General features: G+C 35.0%; 1 protein-coding gene across 3 annotated transcripts in view; it reads right to left on the bottom strand.

Moving 5' to 3' along the window:
* Positions 1 to 23347, bottom strand: part of CSMD3 (CUB and Sushi multiple domains 3) — a 1246722-nt gene that overhangs the window by 25315 nt on the left and 1198060 nt on the right. For all 3 annotated transcript variants that reach the window (XM_066265798.1, XM_066265799.1, XM_066265800.1), the window contains 4 exons: positions 17528 to 17707; positions 14590 to 14763; positions 7501 to 7674; positions 5666 to 5739 (listed from right to left, as the gene is read on the bottom strand). In XM_066265798.1, coding sequence (XP_066121895.1) covers positions 5666 to 5739; positions 7501 to 7674; positions 14590 to 14763; positions 17528 to 17707 — 602 coding nt within the window. The remainder of the gene's footprint in view (positions 1 to 5665; positions 5740 to 7500; positions 7675 to 14589; positions 14764 to 17527; positions 17708 to 23347) is intronic.

Below are 23347 nucleotides of genomic sequence, written 5' to 3'. Positions count from 1 at the left end.
CAAAGCATGACATTCACATACCCCTGAAGTTGGGCAATATGGTGTCACACATTTTGACTTTCTCATACGGACTAGATGATGTGACTGATCATTTGGATTTTGCAATTCTGTTCTTCGAACAGTTCTTCAAAACCCATCACCTCTATCAACCCAACAATCTTACATTTGTCTAGATGTCAATTAATGGTGTTACCTTCTATGCTTTAATTTTCCTGCATTTTATCAACCACCAAATAGTGACAATTTTACCTCTTAAATCTTTCTTAAACTGTCCCCTTTTCTCTCTCTCACTTATATACTGTAACGTGTTTTAGTTCTCAACATCTTTTCTACAAGCTTTGGTTCTCAAACTTTAGCAGATGTCTTAATCACCAGGACGACTTACCAATACACAAATTCTGCCTTCCCAACAAGTTTCCAGGTAATACTGCTGCTGCCTGTTTATGGACCACACATCGAGAAAGACTGTCACAGGCAATTGCTATAATCATCTCTTCTAACTTGTCTCTATTTCTCCAATCTTGACCTCATTAAATATACTTGACAGAGTGATCTATTTAACATGAAAGTCTAACTGCATCATTTTTCTTCTTAAAATCTTCACTGGCTTATTACCCATAGGATAAAGTTACTTTTTATTATCCTGGCAGATAGAAGCCTCCATAATCTGACCACTGACCATATTTTCAGCATTATTTAGTCAAATGGTGCCCATATATGATAATATTGAAGTTCTTCGGTTCACTGAATGCATGCATATTTTTATGCTATTCTTCCTCTATGGAATGCCTTTCCCAAACTTTCTTTTCTTAGTTTTGCCCTAAAGGGTTTAGCTCAAACAATATTTCTAGAAAGACTTCCTTGCAGCAAACAAATTAGGAAAACAGTTCTTAATATATGCTTTCTTAGCACCTCTCAGTGGCAAAATGTTATTACCTATCCTATGAAATCATCTATTTCATTTGACCCAAATACCAAAATATTAGCTTCTCTAGGTCGGGGACTGTATGTTATTTAACCCATGAACCAAGAGTTTAGAAAAGTGTCTCGAAAATGTTGAATCAACTGAAAAAAAGCAGACGAATAATTTAATATAAAATTATTTGATTAGTAAAAAGTTTTAACTTGCCTATCAGTTTCTTAAACTACACTGATAACCTTCTGTGCTTTAGTTAGTACAGTTAGTTATGTTAATCATTATTTATTCTTTAAAGGGTACATTTGGATTATTTTGTTAAACTTTCTAACATGTTTTATATGTCTTACCACATTTATGTTGGTAAGACATATAAAACATGTTAGAAAGAATATACTTTTTTTTTTTACTTTTAATTTTTTTTTTTTTTTCTGAAGCTGGAAACGGGGAGAGACAGTCAGACAGACTCCCGCATGTGCCCGACCGGGATCCACCCGGCACGCCCACCAGGGGGCGATGCTCTGCCCCTCCGGGGGGTCACTCTGTTGAGACCAGAGCCACTCTAGCGCCTGGGGCAGAGGCCAAGGAGCCATCCCCAGCGCCCGGGACATCCCTGCTCCAATGGAGCCTCAGCTGCAGGAGGGGAAGAGAGAGACAGAGAGGATGGAAAGGGGGAGGGGTAGAGAAGCAGATGAGCGCTTCTCCTGTGTGCCCTGGCCGGGAATCGAACCCGGGACTTCTGCACACCAGGCCGACGCTCTACCACTGAGCCAACCGGCCAGGGCCTTTTACTTTTACTTTTAAGGCTTACTTTCATCATTCCTGCACATTTTTCTGAAGTTGCCATAAATACTGATTTAGATATTAACCACATACCATATAACAATCTAATGATTTTTATATATCACTAAAAATTTAATGACTTCTGTGATTTACAAATATACATGTAATATTTAATATTTAGTGTTATACAAACTTAATAACTGATTACTTTTTATTCTAAATTGTATTAAAATCAATCATTAAAATGTTCTTCAAATATTAGTACATTAATTAACAATTTTGACAGTGATTAATCCACTTAGCAATAGACTTTACATCTCTCCATCTTTTTCTGACTTGCCATGACAGATCCTCTGATTCTAAATAACTTCTAATATATAAAATATAATTTGAATTTTTGTGAAAAATAAGTAACAAAAATTTGCATTACCTACTTCCAAAAATTCAAGGAAAAAATAATTTATGTAAATTTTTCCATCAATATCTACTAATAAAAATTACTGTTTGTATAAGCAATTATATACAATGTATAAAATAATACAGGAAATTTTTATATCAGGAATTAAAAATCATCCATATTGTTTTAATTATAGCAACGTTTAAATAAAAATTACCTTACATTGGCTCAAATCAGCATGTTATGTGCATTATAAAATGTTATGGCAGATCCAATTAGTACATAGGACATCTTTAACTTATCAGTCCTTCTTTTAAATGTTATCTCTCAGTTCCTAAGTCATAAAATTTAGAAAGCTAAATACAAAATTTATTGAAATTTTGCAGAAATTTAGAACTTTCTAAATAAGATCTATTTTTCCCTTTCATGACATTTCATAGTAAATGATTCTTATTTTGTTAGAATTTTTATCACAATGTTCATTTGTGTCTGATTTTTAACATCACACATTTATTTAACTTGAATATGCAGTAAAGTCCTAACAACTTTCAAAATATATCTATAGTTAAGTATTCAAAGATTTATATCCTCTTTGTAATATATTTAAACAACATTTCTATTTGTATTTTTAGCATGTTCACATTACACATTTTACTGCCCCCAAAACTGAGATAACTTCTAGTAAAAGGCATTCGTTAATTAAGGTTATTAAAACTGAAGTAAAGGTAGGATCATTAAAAAAAGGAATAACATATTTTTAAGATGAGATGCAAAGGAGAGTCTTTACTGAGCATCCATTTGATCCTGAGCTTCCTGTTTTATCTTGTGAGTTTGAATTTAAAAAATTGGGAAGATTTTAATATAAAATTTGTAGGTTTTTTGCTTTAAAATGGATGTTGTCATATTCATTATTTAGAGATAATAAAACACTAAGTAACATATTTGCCTTATTTAATGAACTTATGTACAAATTTTGATTCTAAAGTAGAAATCACATACAACCACCATGATTATTTTAGTATAATTAACTTAGTGTTAAACATCTTGGAGTTAAGCATCTAAGAGTCAAAATTAGAACTATCATGTCTATAACAGCTTTATATAACAAGTCTTAAATCTAAATAATGTGTCTTCCAATCCTCAGAGCTCAGTTTACAGAGTGATACTGCAGTTAGAGAAATATGTGTTTGGCATTTACCCTGTAATTAACCTAGATGTTTTATCAATCATCTTGACAGCTACTCTTTTCACTGGCAATCTTTTCTCAGCAAAAATTGTTCCAATTTTCAATATTTTAGATAAAATTATAAATTATGTTGAGCATTTTTTACAATACTTGAGTTTTCATCTCTATTATTAGATGATATATTATGTTAATAATTATATCTGTGTCCAAAACAGTCTACTATGATAAATCTGGATAGAAAAGAAGAGTGAAGAAATGAGAAAAAAAATGAAGAAAATGATTGGAGTGCCTCTACAATTCATAACGTTCTCCTTTCCCTTGTCCCTCTCAGAAATAGGGTTCCTGCAGCTGTTTCTACTTAACCCACCATTGACCGCCTGAAAGACCAAGGGCAGACACAGAAGCTGGAACATTTTGATTCTCTCTCTCTCTGGAAATTTGGAACTGAGATTGAGGCAATTAATCACTTTCTTTACGTGGCTGGGATGTAAACAGAAACGATGCGCCCCTGGCCAGAGGGCCAATCTCCAGAGAGAAAAGAGGAGGTAAAAAGAGTTGTGAAAAAGACCATTGCCCAGTTCCTAAAATTGGGCTTGATGAGTCTCACTTGATTCCTTCTGTCTTGTAGCCTCAGACATACATGGAGCATGGCTTGTAATGCTTTGGGTTTAAGTCAGCTCAAAACAGTTTCTGTTACTTGCAAGTTTTTCCTCAACCGATAAAGACACCACTTCTAGTTATATAAGACCATATTCATTTGAAATCTACCAATAAATTGATATTAGTTAGAATTTTTAAAATTTGTAGTCTCTATATTTAGTAAATATAATTAGCACATAAATATATAGTAAATATAATTAGTATATATATATCTATACACACATGTACACACATACCTGTCATATGCACATAAAAATTGATATCTTTAATTAACATACTCAATATATCATTTGCAATTATAATGAGATTAATATAATTATAAATGCATTTTACCATATTTGAAATCTAGTCTATTCACAATTAGAATAGAATATAATAATCTAATATATTTCTATTAGCCAGATAATATGAATTTAGGATTAGGTTAATTTTGTACATTTTAATGATTATAATAAAATTCTTATAACATAGAGTTAAGAATTTTAATCATTCCATTGGATGACTATTCCAAACTCAATTTTACTCATTTCTATTTCCATTATCTTGAAGGTTATTTATTGGAAAGGACTCAAGTATGATATTTCAGAAAAATCACTTGATTTAGTGCATAGACACTAACATCACAATTCTGTATTCTGTCAGGATATTGTCAATGGCTTGTTTTGTGACAAAGCTCAGTCACATTCTGTCTCAGTTTCCTTGTCCAAATGATGAGGACTAAGGCTGTTTAGCTGGTTGTCCATTTTTCAGGATTTAGATAAACTGATAAAACCTTTTATGTACCTAAGAATCTAATGTTTTCTAAAAGCACTAATATAATAGAGACTGAGAAAGTTTTTTACACTTTTGTATTATCTAGACAGGCCTGAGGCAAGGTGGAATAATTGGAAATGCTATCAAATCAATGTTCATACTGAGGCTGAACTGTAGATAAATAAATACTATTTTTAACAACAAAAAATATGGCACCTTTGGTGAATGCTTTCTTTAGAAATGGATGTTCTTCAGGTTTGCACCGAATTACACAAAATAGCACAATTTAGAAAAGCCCGCAACACAAGGCAGTTGGGTAATGTGTAAACTAACAATTTCCCTTCAGAATCAGTGTGCACTTTGGCTCCCCCTAGGCCCTGTAATGAAAAACTTGCTGAATATCTACATATACTTTAAATTGGAGAAATAGAGAACAAGAAAGTCGGCCACACATGACTGGCATGCTCAAGAATTGTATATGTGTTGTATAACAATAGGTCATGGTGAAATTGCTTCTTTAGATATTCCTCACATCAATGACAATGTGTAAGAGATATTTTATTATATACACATTAGAAAACAGAAATACTTTCATGTATACTTTTCTGCACTGTCCCACATTTTCCTGCAGAGTTTACTCATTTCCTCCCTCATCTACTCTTTCTAACCCTCTGTCGTGTACTACCTACTACATGGATTTTTCTATACTCAGAGCTATCTTCAATTTTTTTTTTTCTTTTAACTTTATGGTCAGTTAGGCTATTATTCCTGAAGTGTTTTTCTTTTTCTCATAATTTCCATTTACTTCCACTCTTTTATTCCTTGTTACCTTTATGAAATATGCTTTATAAATGCAGATATAAACATAATGTTGCTTTTGTTTGAGCCAACAGGACTATATGCACAGGAACCGCAGAAGCCTTAGGATGTAGTGTTATACGAAATGGAAATACTTATTTAAGGTACCCACTTGAAATCCGAATGTATTGTTCTGAGATCCATGCCGTGGCACCCCAGGATTTTCACATGAGGTACGAGTGGGTTCTGAAATGAAGATTAAAAACATAACATTTCTTTAACATTTAGAGTTATACTTAAATTTATATTTCTCCTATACAAAATAATTTTAAGTGATATCAGCTTTAATAAAATAGCCCCAGTGTTGGGCAAATAAATTTGCAAAATGTGATTTTTATATTTGCTCACTTTTATTGTTAAAAATGGCCACTGCCCAGGTATGTGATTTGTGAAACTGCTAATTATCTTCCTGCTTGGGAAGGGCCATTGTTATACTAATGTGTGCTGGAGGAGGGGTCTTTGTGAGCCCAGGTAGTTTTTTTAGAAGGAAGAAGAAGGAGGAGAAGAAGAAGCCAAGATGGAAGGGAAGGAGAGAGAAGGCAGTTTTGCAGAGTAAGAAGCCATGTTGGCAGATGGGGAACCAGAAGTGACTTAGACTGGTGGGGGCCTTTGATTCTATTAAAAAAATTGAAAAGATTCTCCTGGTTGTAGAACCAGAAAATGTGTGAGTGGGTTTTGAAGTCCTGCGCATTTTTACTTACCGGCCGGTTGCAAGGCCAGAATAAAGGAATGGCCTACCATTTTTTGGCTCCACTGTTTCTTTATTGGCTTTCTGAATCTAATAGGAACCTGCATGTGAATGGCCACGATGGCCGTGGCTACTGGCTATACAGCCGGGTAATAATAAAGAGTGTAAATTTAATAGCATCTCACCATGAACAGTAGATTGCTAATCCTAAAGCAAGAAATTCAGGTAAACTGCATTTTATATAAATTACACAATTCTTGAACTCTGAAACTTTGTAATATAAATGCACTTGACCTGCAACTGACTCTATAGAAAAATAATTTAAAAAAATAAAGAATATGAAAGAAGAATATATGCATAAAATATTTGCCCAAGGACTTTGCTAAATGACAATTTCAGGTAGCATAATAGTCCCTTCAAGAATTAAGAGTTGTTTTATTCCAGACACAGGACTTAGTTATTTGGATTTTCCCCTGATATCTGTAGGAGATTCAAATATAAGAATGGTATGGTTGCTCAGCTGGTCAGAGCGTCGTCCAGAGATGCCAAAGTTGTGGGATCAATCTTCAGTGTTCTCTCAGTTGGCTAGTTTGTATGACAGGTTATCTGGTTAGTTTACGAAATGTGGCACTTACTTTTAGGATTATAGAAATGTTCTTTGACAAACTGCCTGTTGTAATAATAGTCAGAAAGGTGTAAAGTAGCATAGGGAATAGAGTCAATAATAATGTAATAAATATGTATGGTGACAGATGGGTAATAGACTTATCCAGTGATCACTGCATAAAGTATATATGTGTCTAATCACTAGGTTGTACACCTGAAACTAATACAATATTGTATGTGAAATGTAACTAAAAAATAAATTCAAATTAAAAAAAATGAACTCAGAGTCATTTTTAAATCAACGTATCTTTTGTATATTTTTGGAGCAAGTTTAATTTCATTTGAATATGCTTTATTAATGTTAAAGATCTATACTGATGTTAATACTTAATAATGCTATTAATATGAAACTTCTTTTCTTTATCATTTTATAGATAAACAAAAACATTATTTCAAGTGTTTCTTCTAGAAGTTTTTCATGCTAAAGGTAATATATGTTTCACCAATATTCATTTTCTGTTTCTCTAATTGCTTCATTTTACATTTGTCTTTTATATTGAGTCAACTATAGTTTCTAGAATATAACCATTAAGTGTCACCAGTACCTATTATATCCAAAATTACTGAGCGTAATCACCTTCCACTGATATTACCTATGCAGTGAGGTGACGAGCCACTCCAGCTGCCATCTGCTTGACATATTCTGGTGCTTGATCCCACCAATATGAAAGGAGAGTTGCAGCTGAATGACACCTCTGACTGGTAGATAAAGCTTTTGCCTTCTCGTTTTCCTTGAGCAGGTATACCAGGGTCACCACAAAACTTTGCTGGTGGTAAAAAGAAAAGACAATTAATAAAAAAAAACAGATTTAGGATTCATCAGAGGAAACAATATAGAATAACAACAACTAACTGAAATATTGTAGAAAGTGAAGTGACATGCCATCCATGTTAATCTATCCCAATGATTTTTTTTTTAGCTTTCGTCTAAATGAATACTGATTGCTCAACTCAGAGTAATATTTTAAAAGTTACTAGTAGGACCTTAATAATCATAGTTTTTTGTTTATTTATTTGTTTGTTTTAACTACTGACCACAATCAAGCTACATAGCATTTGTACTTGTAGGCTGCAAAATTTTAAAAAGTAATCCTGAAAAGGTAAGTGATTCACAGATAGCTCTGTCAGAAAAGAACCGACCGATAGTACTCTCCAGATTGCTCTGTATCTAAAATATACAGTTATTGGCCTGACCTGTGGTGGCGCAGTGGATAAAGTGTCAACCTGGAATGCTGAGGTTGCTGGTTCAAAACACCTGGCTTGCCTGGTCAAGGCACAGATGGGAGTTGATGCTTCCTGCTCCTCCCCCCTTCTCTCTCTCTCTCTCTCTCCTCCAAAAATGAACAAATAAAAAAAAATCTAAAACACCACACCTGAGTTAAAATAAATAAATAAATAAAATACACAGTTATTTGTTTTGTTGTACTCTGTTGAACAGTCAGAGAACCTATCTCAGTATTTAGTAGCCTTCCTCTCCAAAATATTCTGGGGGATTTGAGTGTTTATTTAAGAAAAAAGAAGACCGTCAGAGTCCAACACTATACAAAACTAAGAAACTCCGATGGAATACAACCACCACAAAAGGGATCAACTTGACAGGATTTATAAATAAATCGATCAAATGATTCAATTCAATATATATAGTTGTTTAACTATTAAAAGACAGTATTCTAGGTCATTCTAAGCACTTGGACTTATCAGTAAACAAATTAAGATTTCTGCCCTTGTAGATTGTATTTTTGAGGAAAGCATGCAATAAACATAATTAATAAGTAAAAAATGATAGTATGTGGGAAGGTGATAATTCTCAAGAGGAAAAATAGGAGAAGGAGATAGGATGGTGGGGGTGTGGATGAGACAAATGGTGAGGGGCGGAATGGATTTTATATAAGGCGACAAGGCTGTCTCTCACTGAGGAGGGCTTTGGAGGAAACAAAGCATACTCCCACACTGATATCTCGAGGAAGAGCATTCCAGATGGAGAAAACGACATTGCCAAAGCTCTCTTTGGGGCATGCTCACATGTTGGAGGAAGAAGGCGGCTGGTGAGGTTGGAGCAGAGTGAGCATGCCAAAGTGTAATAAGGGGTAACATCAGATGGTTTTAAATCTAGCAGATAACTGAGGCAGAAGGACCTATATACATTTTATGCTTCCTGTTTATTTTATTGTGGTAAAAAAAAATTCATAACAGATAATAAGTTGCCATTTTAACCATTTTTAAGTGTACTTAATTTTTAAATATGTAGATTCAGCACTTACAAACTTACTTCTCTACAAAGCAAAGAAACAGCAACAAACATAATAAATTCTGCCTTAAGATAGCTATATGTTGAGTGACCATAAAAGGCATTATATAACTCAGGATACTTTGGGGAGTGAAAGAATTCTTCTAACTCGATCAGAAAACTACCAGGACAAAAGGAATAGACTAGGAATGCTCCAGGAAAGGTGGAATGTATGAATACCTTAACTGGAGAATACCTCAGTCTTAGACTCATTGTTCAAAGAAAGAGCTTCTTTGAAATTCAGGACACTAGAAGAAGCTTAAATTTCCAAACCTATATTTTAAAAACATATTTTTTTTCTTTTTAAACAGTTAAAATTAAACGTGATCATAAATAAATAATAAAACAAAATAAATCAAGGGGAAAATTGAAAGTAACACAGGTAAACATTTTAAATTGTGTTTTGTTTTAATTTTCACCATTTCTAATATATATTTTTTTGTTTTTCTTTTATGAGAGAGAGACAGACAGACAGGAAGGGAGAGAGATAAGAAGCATGAATTCTTCATTGTGGCACCTTAGTTGTTCACTGATTGCTTCCTCTTATGTTGCATGATGGGGGAGGGGGGCTCCAGCTAAGCCAGTGACCCCTTGTTCAAACCAGTGACCTTGGGCTTTGAGCCAGTAACTTTTGGGCTCAAGCCAGCAACCATGGTGTCATGTCTATGATCCCATGCTAAAGCTGGTGACCCCCATGCTCAAGCTGGATGAGCCTGCACTCAAACCAGTGACCTCAGAGTTTCGAACCTGGGTCCTCTACATCCCAGACCAATACTCTATCCACTGTACCGCTACCTAGTCAGGCTCTAATATGTCGTTAACCTTAGTGCTGCTTGCCATACAAGCACTACTAACAATATAACATTAAACCCTTGGCTCCTAGGCCTGGCTCCTTGTCTTACTACTTATATATCTCTAGCACATTTTGAATTTTAAGGTTATTTCCTCCATGATCATTATCAATGGGCATTTTACCTTTAGGAATTGTTTCTATTGTTAAGCTATTTCATCACTTATTTCTGAAGAGTTTCAGATATGTGTGTGTGTGTATAAATATAAATATATATATTTGCTGAGTCACTCATCTCAAAATAGTATCTTAACCCTTTGAGTAGTGAGTTTTTTTCATGCTCTCTGACCCCTGGGAGTGAGTTTATTTTCAAAAAATGAAATTAGTTCCAGTTACAATTTTATTAATTTAAAATCATGGGTTTTTTTGATAAACAACTTATGGAAACAAGAAGAACATACATTTGCCTTTTTTAAATGTTGCCTTACACATTTTTAAAATAAAAATTTCTGTTAATATCGTACTCTGGATGATCTGGAGTGATGAGAATGTACATGAAGTTTGTACTACTCAAAGGGTTAATAAAAAGAGAAAAGAGGGAAATAAAACATTTACAGTCCTCAATTCTCATTCCAGCTGTTTCTGTCTGCAAATTTCCATGTACTAAGCCAAACAACCTATAGGTGTCAGGCTCAGAGGCCTAAGAGAGAGTTTAGTTTCAAAGGCTTCAGATCACAGTGACAAAAATTTTAACATAAAAAGACATGCTTTGAACAGATTTAAAAAGAAAAGGCCTTCTTCTTTATTAAATCTCTAAAATGAATGATTTTGGCTATTCAATGGATAAAAGAATTGCCTGTTAAGTTTACCTTCTCTGAACTAGAATGCATGCCACGTCATTTACTAGCAGTATAACCTTAGGCCACATTACAATGTAGCTGCTTCACTAAGTACAGTTTGACTTCTTACAGTTGAGTCTCTGAGCATTACACTTTAGGCGTCAGTAGTACAAATTTTATTATTAATTGTATTTTAATAGGTCAGAAAATAAAATATAATAACAGGAACATTTTAAACTGTCTTAAAAGATTGGAATTTTATTGAGCAGAATTGTGTCTATTTTATTTTATTTTTTAAAAGTGACTTTATTTATTTATTCATTTATTTATTGACAGAAAGGCAGGCATGGACAGAAACATGGAGCTGTTCTTGTATGTGCCCTGACTGGGGAATCGAACTGGCAACCTCTGTGCTCCAGCACGATGCTCCAACCAACAGAAAGCACTTGAAGAGTGTCTATTTTAGAACACTTGCAGGAAATAACCCTTAGATGATGAAATGCCAAACAAAACGGTACATATACACACTCAAAAGACTGTTGCTAGCAGGGTGTTACAATCCTCTCAAGATGCCACTGTACCTAATACAGCAGTTGATATTTACTGAGTGCTTCCTATAGCCAGTTTGGGTACATAGAAAGGACTCAATGCACAGTTTCTAAAATGAAAAGAAACATAAGACAAAGTAAACAAAATAAATATTACTTTTGAACTTCTGAGAACTTCCTAGAGCCCAGCAGACTGGGTTCAAAGCAGAAAACTGAGTTCTGGAAAATGCACAAGATGCTGAATAGAGAGATGGGCAGCATCTCACACTGTACAGACACGTCAGTGAGAGGTCCGCCTGCAGCTGCTAGGAAAAACCCTTTTATGATGGAAAAAATAAAGCACAGAGAGGATAAAATTATGCCTGTGTTCCAGAACTAATCAACAGAGGCGTCAGGGTTTTCCTCCACTCTGTCTGATTCAAGCCATTTATTACTGAGTGGTCCCCAAGAGGGAGTGCTCTCAACCTAAGGTGGATTCCCAAACTGATCTGTTGAGATGTCAGAAGAAAACATTATAAGCTTCATTCATATTTTCCTCACCTAAGAAACCTCCTGATTGAGATTTTTTTTTTACTCATATCAAACTAACTTTACCATAAACTAATTTCTGTAATACCTCCTCGTCCCCATCTATGCCTAAGTAGCCATACACTAACTCGTCTTGTGTAGAATACACTGGTCTTTTCTAAGATGCTTAGCATGAATCAGAATTTTAAGGGCCAACTTGTGTGACAACAACCTGAAACAGACTTATTCTAATAAATCATATTACCTGAGAGGAGCTTCTTTGGATGTTCCATAAATAGCAATTATAAAGTAAATTATTTTTATCTCTCACACTCAATATAACTAGTTAGTAATATCTCTCTGGAACAAATACAAATATAAATGATCTAATAATGGGTCTGCAAAATTTGGTATGTAAATCCAGGATTTGTAATCATTTAATAGGAAGCTCTTCAAATAAACAATGACAAAGCAAACCTAATAATTTGTCTTCAGTTATTTATCATATTTCTATACTTTTATATATTAAATATATATTATTTTCTACTAAACTGAGTAAAACTCATTAAAAAGATATATATGATACATGAATGTCATAAAGTTCATATAAATTATAAAATTAATATGCATGAAACCAACACCCAACTTAAGAAATTGAAAATTGCCAATGCTGTTGAAACGTTTTGTCAGCCCCTCCCAGAGAGCATCCCTCTTTCAAGGCCCAGAATAACAGACATTGTCTCATCCTGAATTCAAGATTTCTCATTTCCATATATTTTAAAAAATAATTTTATCACACTACATGCATGCTTAAGCACTGACTTGTTTAGCTTTACAACTAACAAAATGCTGATATTTATATTTTTTGTATGTGTCTCCTAATGAACATGTACACATGTACAAAATTTTTTGTAGGGCATATATGTAGAAATATGACTTCTGGGCCACTGACTCTGGACATCTTTAACTTTACTATACAAAAATAGTGAATTTTGCAAGTGGTAATGTTTACATTGCTCCACTTTCTCATCGACACTTGATACTGTCCAGATTTGTTTTTCAGTTGCATGGTTAGTAAATATCTGGTTATGTATTTTGCTCATCTTTATTGTTTTATCTTTTTTGTTTTAGGAATTCTTTACATATTCTATACATTATTACTGTTTTTCATGCCTATTATATTATTCAAGTTTCTCATTGGTCTTTTCATAAAGAAAAATTAAAAATTTTTAAGTAGCTGATTTTATTTTTACTTTTTGTGTATGAGTGTAGCTTTTGCATCTTGCTTAAGAAAGCCTTTCTTACATCAAGATTTTTTAAATAGTCCCTTATTTTTTAAAACTTTTATATTTAAGTCCTGGATAAATCTGGCATTGATTTATTTTTTTTGTGTGTGAAATAGAGACCATGTTTGTGAATGTGTGTGTGTATTTGTATAAACTGATTCTCTTGTTTCATTAATTGCAATGTCTACTCTTTCCCCTACTGCTTTTCTCTATAATATACCAAATATCAATAAATGATTCAGCACTCTTTACGCTATATTGCTTTACTGACTGGAGGTTATCGTTCACAAAGCAAGATAAGTAAAATGTAAGGGGGACAAGAAGGAAGGACAAGAGCCTATTAAGGGGAAAAATAATGTCTAAACGGTCAGTATTATAGGTCAACATATAAAATTTTAATTATGGTGATGAAAGAAGAGAATACTGAAAAGAGTGATTGTGAATAAAAAGACAAAAGTATAAAAGGAAATTTTCAGGCCAGGTAAACAGTGAATACCAAAAGCCCTGATGCCAAATCAAGACTGAATGCTCTGGAAAAGTAAGAGACACAGTGTGCCCCAAATAAAGAGGATGAGGGGGAGAAGAGTAGGATACGATCACATAGGGGGGGTCGCATGAGCATGTAGGCCATCTGGCTTCTACTCTGAATGAGATGAGAAGACTGGAGGATTCTGTGTAGTATTGTTAGTTAGCTCAGCCTCACTTCAAGGCCAGGGGGACAGGTAGAGGCTCTCCTATCCCATACTGGAAAGGAAAAGACTAGGAACAGAATAGCACTCACCATCTCTGAATGATCACTGCCCAGATCATGTGCTACAATAACTAATATAAAACAGAATTCTGACTTTTTTGGTTTGTAATCTTCCAAATGAATCTTGAAGTGATGTTTGCTAAGATATAAATATCAACCTCTGTAAAAAAAATAGTAATCTCATCTCTATGTTTACCTTAGTATTTTTAGATGTATAATCACAATCATTATCACGGCAAGTGCCATCATAAGAACTCAATTTGAATGAACATATGAAAGTGGCATGAATGGATGACAGAAAAAGATTTGAGGCTAAATTAGAGCACTTAGCAAAGATACACTGGACTTAAATAAGAATCATTTTCTGGCAGATTAATCTCAGAGGGTCTCTATTTTGAGGAATAATTCTGAAAATTAAGAAAAGTTTGCAAAGAAAGCACTGTAGCCTAAACTTCAGTTAGAGCAGAAGGAATATAATGGTTGGATCACATAAAAAGTAGCTACATTGGTAAACAATGATTTTTCATGAAACTTTACACATTGGAAGGAGTTTATCAGTCTCATATTTATTCTGGTAAAGTTTGGAAATTTTAAGTGACAACTGTAATGTCAGTGAAGTAGCTCCATGAGAGTGAAAATAGGAAAATATCATTTAGTATGGAATTTATACTTACGTAAGCACTGTGGTACTTCCCCGCTCCAGGAGCCATTCCCTACACAGGTCAGAACAGCAGGAAAGGACAATTCATAGCCCGGAGAACAGATGTAGCTAATACTGAAACCCCAGTCAAAATTAGTTCCTTCCAACCTTCCATTAGAGATCTGGGGAGGAGTTGGGCAGGTAACAGCTGCAATTACATTAAACGTGGTTAGACACAGCTGTTGAAATATCTATCATGGTTGTAAAATAAATAAATATCATTAGGAGTAGCCTATGTGCTAATTTAACCTTTTGGAGGAAAATATGGTATGACGTGTTTTATTCTCCTGGTAGTATTTCTGAAACATCTCTGGAATTAATCTCTCTAGAGTATGACTATTTCTTGAGAACATAATGGCTACTGGTTGTTGGAGATTCTCCAACAAAATAACAAGCTGCCTAACCTCTAAGAGAAGACAAACAGAAGGTGATCTTCCATCTAGTACTGTCACTGATATATTATTGGTTTTATATTATTTTCCAATGACCTTTAGACAGGCTGAAGAACTGGGCCGTTTGGCATAGTGTATCAAAATTGTAACAAGGAATTTGGTATTAATTCTCTGAAATTTTTGAAAACACAAATCATGTATCTCATTATGATATCCAAACTGGTTCTATTAATCACTTAGATTCAGAAGTTAAAAGTTATTGTAGTTCTGGCCGGTTGGCTCAGCAGAACATTGGCCCATTGTGTGGAAGTCCCGGGTTCAATTCCTGGCCAAGGCACATAGGAGAAGCGCCCATCTGCTTCTTCATCCCTTCTCCTCCCCTTTCTCTCTATCTGTCTCTTCCCTTCCAACAGCCAAGGCTCCATTGGAGCAAAGTTGGCCCGGGCCCTGAAGATGGTTCCATGGCCTCCGCCTCAGGTGCTAGAATGGCTCCTGCTGCAATGGAGCAACCCCCCCAGATGGGCAGAACATCGCCCCCTGGTGGGCATGCCAGGTGGAATCCTGGTCAGGCACAAGTGGGGGAGTCTGTCTCTCTGCCTCCCTGCTTCTCATTTCAGAAAAATACACACACACAAAAAAAAGTTATTGTAGAATTTTTAAAATGTATTATTAAATTTTTAAACATTCATTTAAAAATAGTTTTAAGTTTTTCTCAAGCAAAGATAGGTTGCATTAAAATGACAGAGGAGAAGGAAACAAAAGGTACCAACTACAAAATCTAAACCTGAGAAATATTATAGTCAGACAACTAGCAACATAAGTGAATAATTTTTAGAGTTGTATAACATTGTCATTATCAGGATCAATTAGTTATGTTTGAAATAACTTCTAAAGTATAAGACATCTGTTCACATGTTTTAGGTACTATTTACAATGATCTGATTGAGCAACTGAAATCAGTAAGAAAAATACACATAAAAATTAATTTTTTATTTACATTTTTTGTTAGATGTCAGGAAGATATTAAACAATTAATAGATATTTAGAGAAACATCTGAATGAGAAATTTCAATTATTAAAAAATCAATAGTATTATTTTTCTTTTCTTTCTTTCTCTCTCTCTTTCTCTTTCTTTCTTTCTTTCTTTCTTTCTTTCTTTCTTTCTTTCTTTCTTTCTTCTTTCTTTCTTTCTTTCATTGAGTGAAGGGGAGATAGAGAAACAGACGCCTGCATGTACCTGACCAGGATCCACCTGGCACCTCTATTCTGGGGCCAATGCTCAAATCAACTGCACTATGCTCAGCACCTGGAGTGATGCTAGAACCAATCAAGGCACTGGCTGCAAGACAGGAAGAAAGAGAGAAGAGGGATAGGAGGGGAAGAGAAGCAAATGGTTGCTTCTTGTGTCCTGACTAGGAATCAAACCCAGGATATCCATATGCTGGGATGATGCTGTACCCACTGAGGACAACCTGCCAGGGCCAATAGTATTATTATACAATATAAATCACCTGACATGCATTGACACTAATCCATAAAAAGTTAGAAAAATCAGCAAAAAATAGGAAAATATTTCCAATGAAAAATAAATAGTGTAAGGTAGCAAATCTATGCCTCTGTTAACTAAAAGATTAATTCTAGATTGCATTCTTCAAGTTAACAGTTTCTCTTTTTCTTTTAAAAAAATTACAGTTTTATACTTCAGAGTGACTGTTCCCAAATGATTGAAAGTTTTTCTAAAACTACTGAAAGTGGATCATCAAATTAATGTTCTAAGGGTGATTTCCAATGAGTGTGCTGCAAGAATTTTTAAAACATGCAATATCTGACCATTTAGTTAAGGGCACTGACCTCTTTTCTCTTAGATTATCAAATTAAAAAATACAATAGCCAACATATAATATCTGCCTGGTGCGAACATCCTGTCTTGAACTATAAATATATATATCATATATAGGTCATATAACAGATTTGCATCTTATTGGTCATGTCACATAATAACGTTGTATCTGATTGGTTAATTCTTGGTGCCCAAAATCCTTCTATACAAGCATAATCACCTAATTTTTCTTAAAGTCACTTTGTTGTTTCTTTTTCCTTTTTAATTGAATTTATAGGGGTGACACTGGTTAACAAAATTATACAGGTTTCAGGTGCACAATTCTACAATGTACACCCTGTACCTTGTACTGTGTGTTCACGCCCTCCCAGGTCAAATCTCCATCCAGCCTCATTTATTCCCCCTTACCCTCTTTCCCTTCGCCTACATCTGGCAACCACCACATTGTTGTCCGTGTCCGTGAGTTTTTCTCTTTTTTTAAAAGCCCTTTTGCTCAATCCCTTCAGCTCCCTCAACCAGCCTCAATGTTTTTGTTGAAGTATTTTTTAATACTATATATTATTATCAGCTATTTGTCTTAAAGATGGAAACTGAAGTCATTTTTCAGTTTCAAAAGAGTGAAACAATAAACACTAAAAAAAGGGGTGGTCATCACTTGTAAATAATTAGGAAATCATTACCTCTACAGGTTGGCATTAATCCACTCCAAGTGCCATTAGTGGTACAAGTCCTGACTCTGGAACCATTCAATTCCATCGTATAGCCCGGCTGGCACATGTATGAAACATTCTGTCCAACCACATAATCATTTCCATATCTCAGTCCATTGGCTGGTATGCCTGGGTCTCCACAACTGATGACTATCAATATTGGGTTAGAGAAGCAGATGGTTAATGTGGCATATATTTAACAGAGAAGAAGTATAAGCATATGGCATACTTAATACATAACTAGGGAAAATTAGTTACTGTGTTCATTTTAAATCATAAAACATACCATATTTAAAGCATAGACTAGCAGTTCATGATTGTGATCAGGTATGTATATTACAGATTTTACACATATCGGTCAGAAATTGGCATTTAGACTTTGAAAAGTCTAGTTTGATATACTGTAGGAAACTGATGCAGTAACTTTTTTTTTTAAGTTAGAAGAGGGGAGATAGTGAGACAGACTCTCTCATGCACCCTGACCAGGATCTATCCAGCATCCCTGTGTAAGACTGATGCTCAAATCAACCGAGCTATTTTTATCATCTGAGGCTGACACGCTTGCATCAATGGAGCCATCCTCAGCACCCGAGGTGACACTTGAACCGATCCAGCCACTAGCTGCAGGAGGTGAAAAGGGAGAGAAAGGGGAAAGGAAGGGAAGAGAAGAAGATGGTCACTTCTCTTGTGTGCCTTGAACAGTAATCGAACCCGGGACATCTATATGCTGGGTCCACTAAGCCAACTGTCCAGGATCAAGTGGTTACCTTTTTAAACATGCATTAAGTGATCATGAGAAAGCCCTCCTATCCAATCAATATTTCTTGCATAATATTTAAAATCTGTATTTTTATATATGGCCATTGAAGTCTATAATTTATTAGGCTTGCCAGACTGAGAGAACATTTTCTGCACAATGTTACTGAACTCGATATTATAGTAGTTTTTAATTTAAACAATGCTAAGCATAAAAGAATAATATTTATTGAATAAATAAAAGAATGAATAAACTCTAAAATGTGAATTTATATCACATACAGGATGGATACACAATCTGTGAGGCTCAGCGAAAAATTAAAAATGCTATAGCTAGGAATAGTGAGGTCAATTTTCTATTTCTACCAACTCCTTGCCAACCCAAGTGAAAAAATAACCCAGAAAAACAGCAACCTCTACTGTGGAATCCTTGCTCTCTGGATTGGGTTTGAGTGAAGGGCTTCTGGCACAGCTCCTGTCAAACTCCTGCTAAATATGCCTTGGCGAGGCCAGCCCAGAGAACAGATAGATGCTACCAAGACTATGAATACACCAAACTACGGCTTGCCCCGTGCTTGCACCAGCCCCTCAAACAGGGTGGAGAATAAAGATGCAATGCAAGCTTCTCTAAACAGATGAGGGGCTGAAACAGGTGTGTCATAACATCAGGGGCCCCAAAGCAGGCTGGGAATGCGGACCACAAGCTGGGACAGGGGTACCAGGTGGTGGAGCAAAAGGCCTAAGACCCATCCTAGGCTGACTGCACAGGAGCAAAGGCTCCAGAGCCCCATCACATGCTCCACTGTCCCAGTGGATTTCAGTTACAAAACACATATTTAAAGATAAAATTAGTGAAAATATTGAATAGCAATCACAGCCCTATCCTAAGTGCAAGACCCTTTGAGTTTCCATTAACTGCACTAATCCAGAAAGCTGGCTCTGACTACATATGTTGTTTTAAGAGGCCACACCCCAAAATTTTCAAAAGACTTAAAATAGTATGTAAAAAAAAAACTAATCCTAATATGACATTTAAGAATAACGCATAAGAGAACTTATATATAAGCCACTAAAGCTCGTGCTGTTTTGAGTTAATGATTTAACCAGGATTTGGGCAGTTAATTGGCTAAAAGCTTTCTTGCTCTTAAGAGAACAAAAGGAAAAAGCAGGTTACACTTTTTTCTGGAGATAAAAAGCATGTGGCATACTTGCCTTTTAGTATCTTTTTGCCTTTTAAATCTTGTTGTTCATAAAAGGACAAATAATTATACCTGGTGAATCTGGGTTATATTCTTTTACTTTTATTTTTAAGTAATCCTTCCCCAAAACATGGAGGTCTATGGTTAAAAACTAGAGATAGATTCAGTCACAGAAGACCTGAACAGCACTTCAATTACATTGCATTTAATAACTTATTATTAAAAATAAAAATCTCAACACTTCTTTCATATTACTCTAAGATGTCGAGTCTAAGAAGTTTTAGGACCATGAATAATGGCAATGAAATTAAAGAACAATATTCCTGGCACTCCACCCGCTAATACTCAGAGTCAATTTGCTGAAATCACACTCTTGGAATATTTTTTTTTATCAGACTCCAAATAAGAATTTTGCATATAAAATGATTTCTACTTTTTAAATTATTGATGAAGAACAGGTCTTTAAAAATTATATAACTGAGTTGGATAGGAAATCAAATCCTGTTTATTTACCAAAAATATCATTTTTTTGCAGTTTTAAAATTTGTAAAAGTGAATATAGCCTTTGATTTATTTTCTTTTATTTTACCCCATGCTATTTTATATATTTTTTTAACCTAGATTCAAAATAAGAAGAGGAAAATTTAGGAGAGGACTCACAAATTGCTACTTTGTGGCCAGCACTTTACAGGCTGAATTAGGATCCTGGCAAGAAAGAACAGCTAGCTGGCTGGAAAGGCACAGGAGCCGCGAAGCACGCACAAGGAGCAGACAGAGGGGTCATTCTACAGGGGCACCGGGAAAGAGTTCTGCATCGCGTGGTAGCGTCATGAATGGAACGCCTGACAACAGCTTCAGAAGGATTTGTTTGGTGACTTTCTGATGAAGCAAAGGCCAGTCAAAGAGGCAGTTTCCAATAGCAACGGTCTTTGTAAACAACACCTGCTCCACCAGTCGATTCGTTTACCACCAGCTTGTTTTCAGCAACGAAAAGAGGTTTTTGGTCTTTCTGAGCAAAACTTTACAGCTTAACTCTTTAAGAGTTTACCTTAAAATTCAGAGACATCAGTGCATGACAATGAAGTGCTGTATTTTATTGCAAGAAAACCTTTTCCAAAGTCACCAAATTCCCTAAAGACACAACTTACATATACACATAATTGTGCGCATGCATACAAACACGCCAACACACCAACAAATTCCATAGATATTTTGTCTCTTTTTTACACTGTTGCATTCTCAGACATTAGTCTAGTACTTCATTAAAGATAAAATACTTGTTTAAAGAATAAATCAGTAACTGAGTGTGTAAGGAATGATTAAATAGCACAAATTTGCAAAAACACATATATCATTTAAAGGTTTGATTTTTTAATGAGATATTCTCATGAGCTTCTATCATGTAATTGATGCCCAACTGACATTACTTATGATAAATTGAAGTAGATAACCCTCATGCTAAAAATAAACGTAATTGTGGAGGTTTTAGCCTATGCTACTTTGAAACTTTAACCTCTTAAATGAACAATATAAATATGTACTTTTAAATAAAATGGAATCACACCACCTGAACTTTTATAATAGAATTCATTTTTTTACTCAATATCTAATGGATATTTTTGCATGTATATATACATAGATCCAGGTAACATTTTTAATGACCTGATATTCTCTTATACGCATATACATACAATATAATTCATAAAACTAAAAACCCTTAAGGACTGATGTTTGAACTGTCCCATTGTTTTCCTATTAGAAACAATGTATCAATATACATGCTTGTTCAGGCATCTTTATGTATTTGCTTTGCCAGATTTCAAACCCAGAATAAAATTCAACTAAAGCAGAAGGAAGTTCCAGAAAGGTGATCCAAACATTTCTCTGATAACACTTCTGATTTTACATGATCTCTCAATTCAAAAGTTAGTTTCCTTTTTAGATCTCAGTTAAGGAGATTTTCTTTACCTTAACTTTGGCACTATTGACATTTGGGACCAATTAATTCTTGATTGTGCTGCTTTATGCACTGAAGTTGTTTAGCACTGACCTCTACTTGCTAAATACTAATAACACACTCACTTGCACTGTGACAGCCAAAAATATCCCCAGACATTATGAAATGTCCCCAGGGAAGCAATGCTATCCCTGTTTAAGAACCACAGCATTTAACAATAGCTCTGTCTCCTTTAGATAACTTTCAGCCTCACTTCACTCAGTTTCATGCTGGGATATCCTCCAGATTTCTCTGGTGTGAGACTAGCTCCATCTCTCTGACCTATCTTTTACAAAAACACAACAACCTACAAACAAAACGCTTTGAGAATTCTCACATTGGTAACACCCGGTGAGGAGAGGACCATTTCTGTCCTGATCATTGAGAACAAAAACCTCAGATTCATTAATCACTGGATCTGAGAAAGTATGCTGTCCTGAACCATAGGACAAGACCTTCCAGATGCTGGGTATTAATCATTTTGGAAGAAGTTCTGGTAGATAAAAAAAAAAAAAAATCCAAGAAATAAATGAATGTATCTCTTCTTAGACCTGAAAGCCAGTCCTTAATCCTTTGACAAACTGTCCTGGTGCACATTGTTTTTTGTTCCCCAAACATGATCTGAAATGTGTGTGCTAGGTGCCGGGGTGGCTGCCTGTTGACATCAAGGTAAGGATCCTGCACTGCTTATACACTGGGGGGATTTTGGCAATGACAAAACAAACCAAAAAAAAAAATCAGAAAACAATAACAACCACAAAGGAAATAACAACAAAATCTATTTATGAATGAGTATTTACCCGTGCTTAGCTTTAAGTATTTTCTTTTAGTTAGAACATCACAGAAAAGAACTTAACCGACTTCTATAATTAGGGTACTGGTATAATCTTCCTGGCATTTTGGCAAATGTCTTTTCTTTCCAGTTTGATTTACTTCTGGGAATGTTTTTTATATATATTTATAATGACTCTGCCAAGCACGCGTGATAGTTAATGCATGACTTTGATGTCGTGATGCATTCTTTTACCCACCCGTGAGAATGTTTGGGGGAAGCTTCCCACTCTAGAACGGGCAGTGGGTTTAATAAGGACCTGTTTGGGGTTGCAGAAAGATAGATGTAAAGAAGAGGGAAGATTTCCTGTTTGTGAGTCATAACTTTAGAGAAAGATCAAATGAATGGACATTTTTTAAACTCATTTATAATCTGAAGCTGATTGAATATTACCAGGTATAATTTATGTGAGAAAAACTTTACCCTTTTCCAACATCTCCACTGTGGAAGACATGAAGGGGGACTTTGGGGCACTTACCATTATTATTAAATAACGTTTCTTCTAAAAATAGTTTCAAAACATTATTAAATTGGGCAAGGCAAATCACAGATGACACATGGGACTTTTTTTTTTTTAAAGGAAGGGAGTGTGTGTATGATTATGTGTGTGTGTGTGTGAGTGATAGGTGATGGTGGTGTGTGTGTGTGTGTGTGTGTGTGTGTGTTGCTGCTGGACACTCAAGCAAATAAAAAGTATATTTTCTATTTTTTTCCTTTATTTATTCATTTTAGAGAGGTGAGTGGAGAGAGAGAGAGGGAAGGGCAGCAGGGAGAGCAGGAAGCATCAATTCCCATATGTGCCCTGACGGGGCAAGCCCAGGGTTTTGAACCGGTGACCTCAGCGTTCCAGGTGGACACTTTATCCACTATGCCAACATAGGTCAGGAGAAAAGTATATTTTCAAATCACCCTGGTGGGGATTTCTCAATGGACAAAAACGCTTGGAATCCGAAAGTTACTTCACTGGCTTATAAAATAAGAACAAACTCTTTATTCTCAGTTCTTGA

This window comes from Saccopteryx bilineata, chromosome 3, assembly GCF_036850765.1.
Source record: "Saccopteryx bilineata isolate mSacBil1 chromosome 3, mSacBil1_pri_phased_curated, whole genome shotgun sequence".
Classification (NCBI taxonomy): domain Eukaryota; kingdom Metazoa; phylum Chordata; class Mammalia; order Chiroptera; family Emballonuridae; genus Saccopteryx; species Saccopteryx bilineata.
This window is presented reverse-complemented; position numbering and strand designations above follow the sequence as displayed.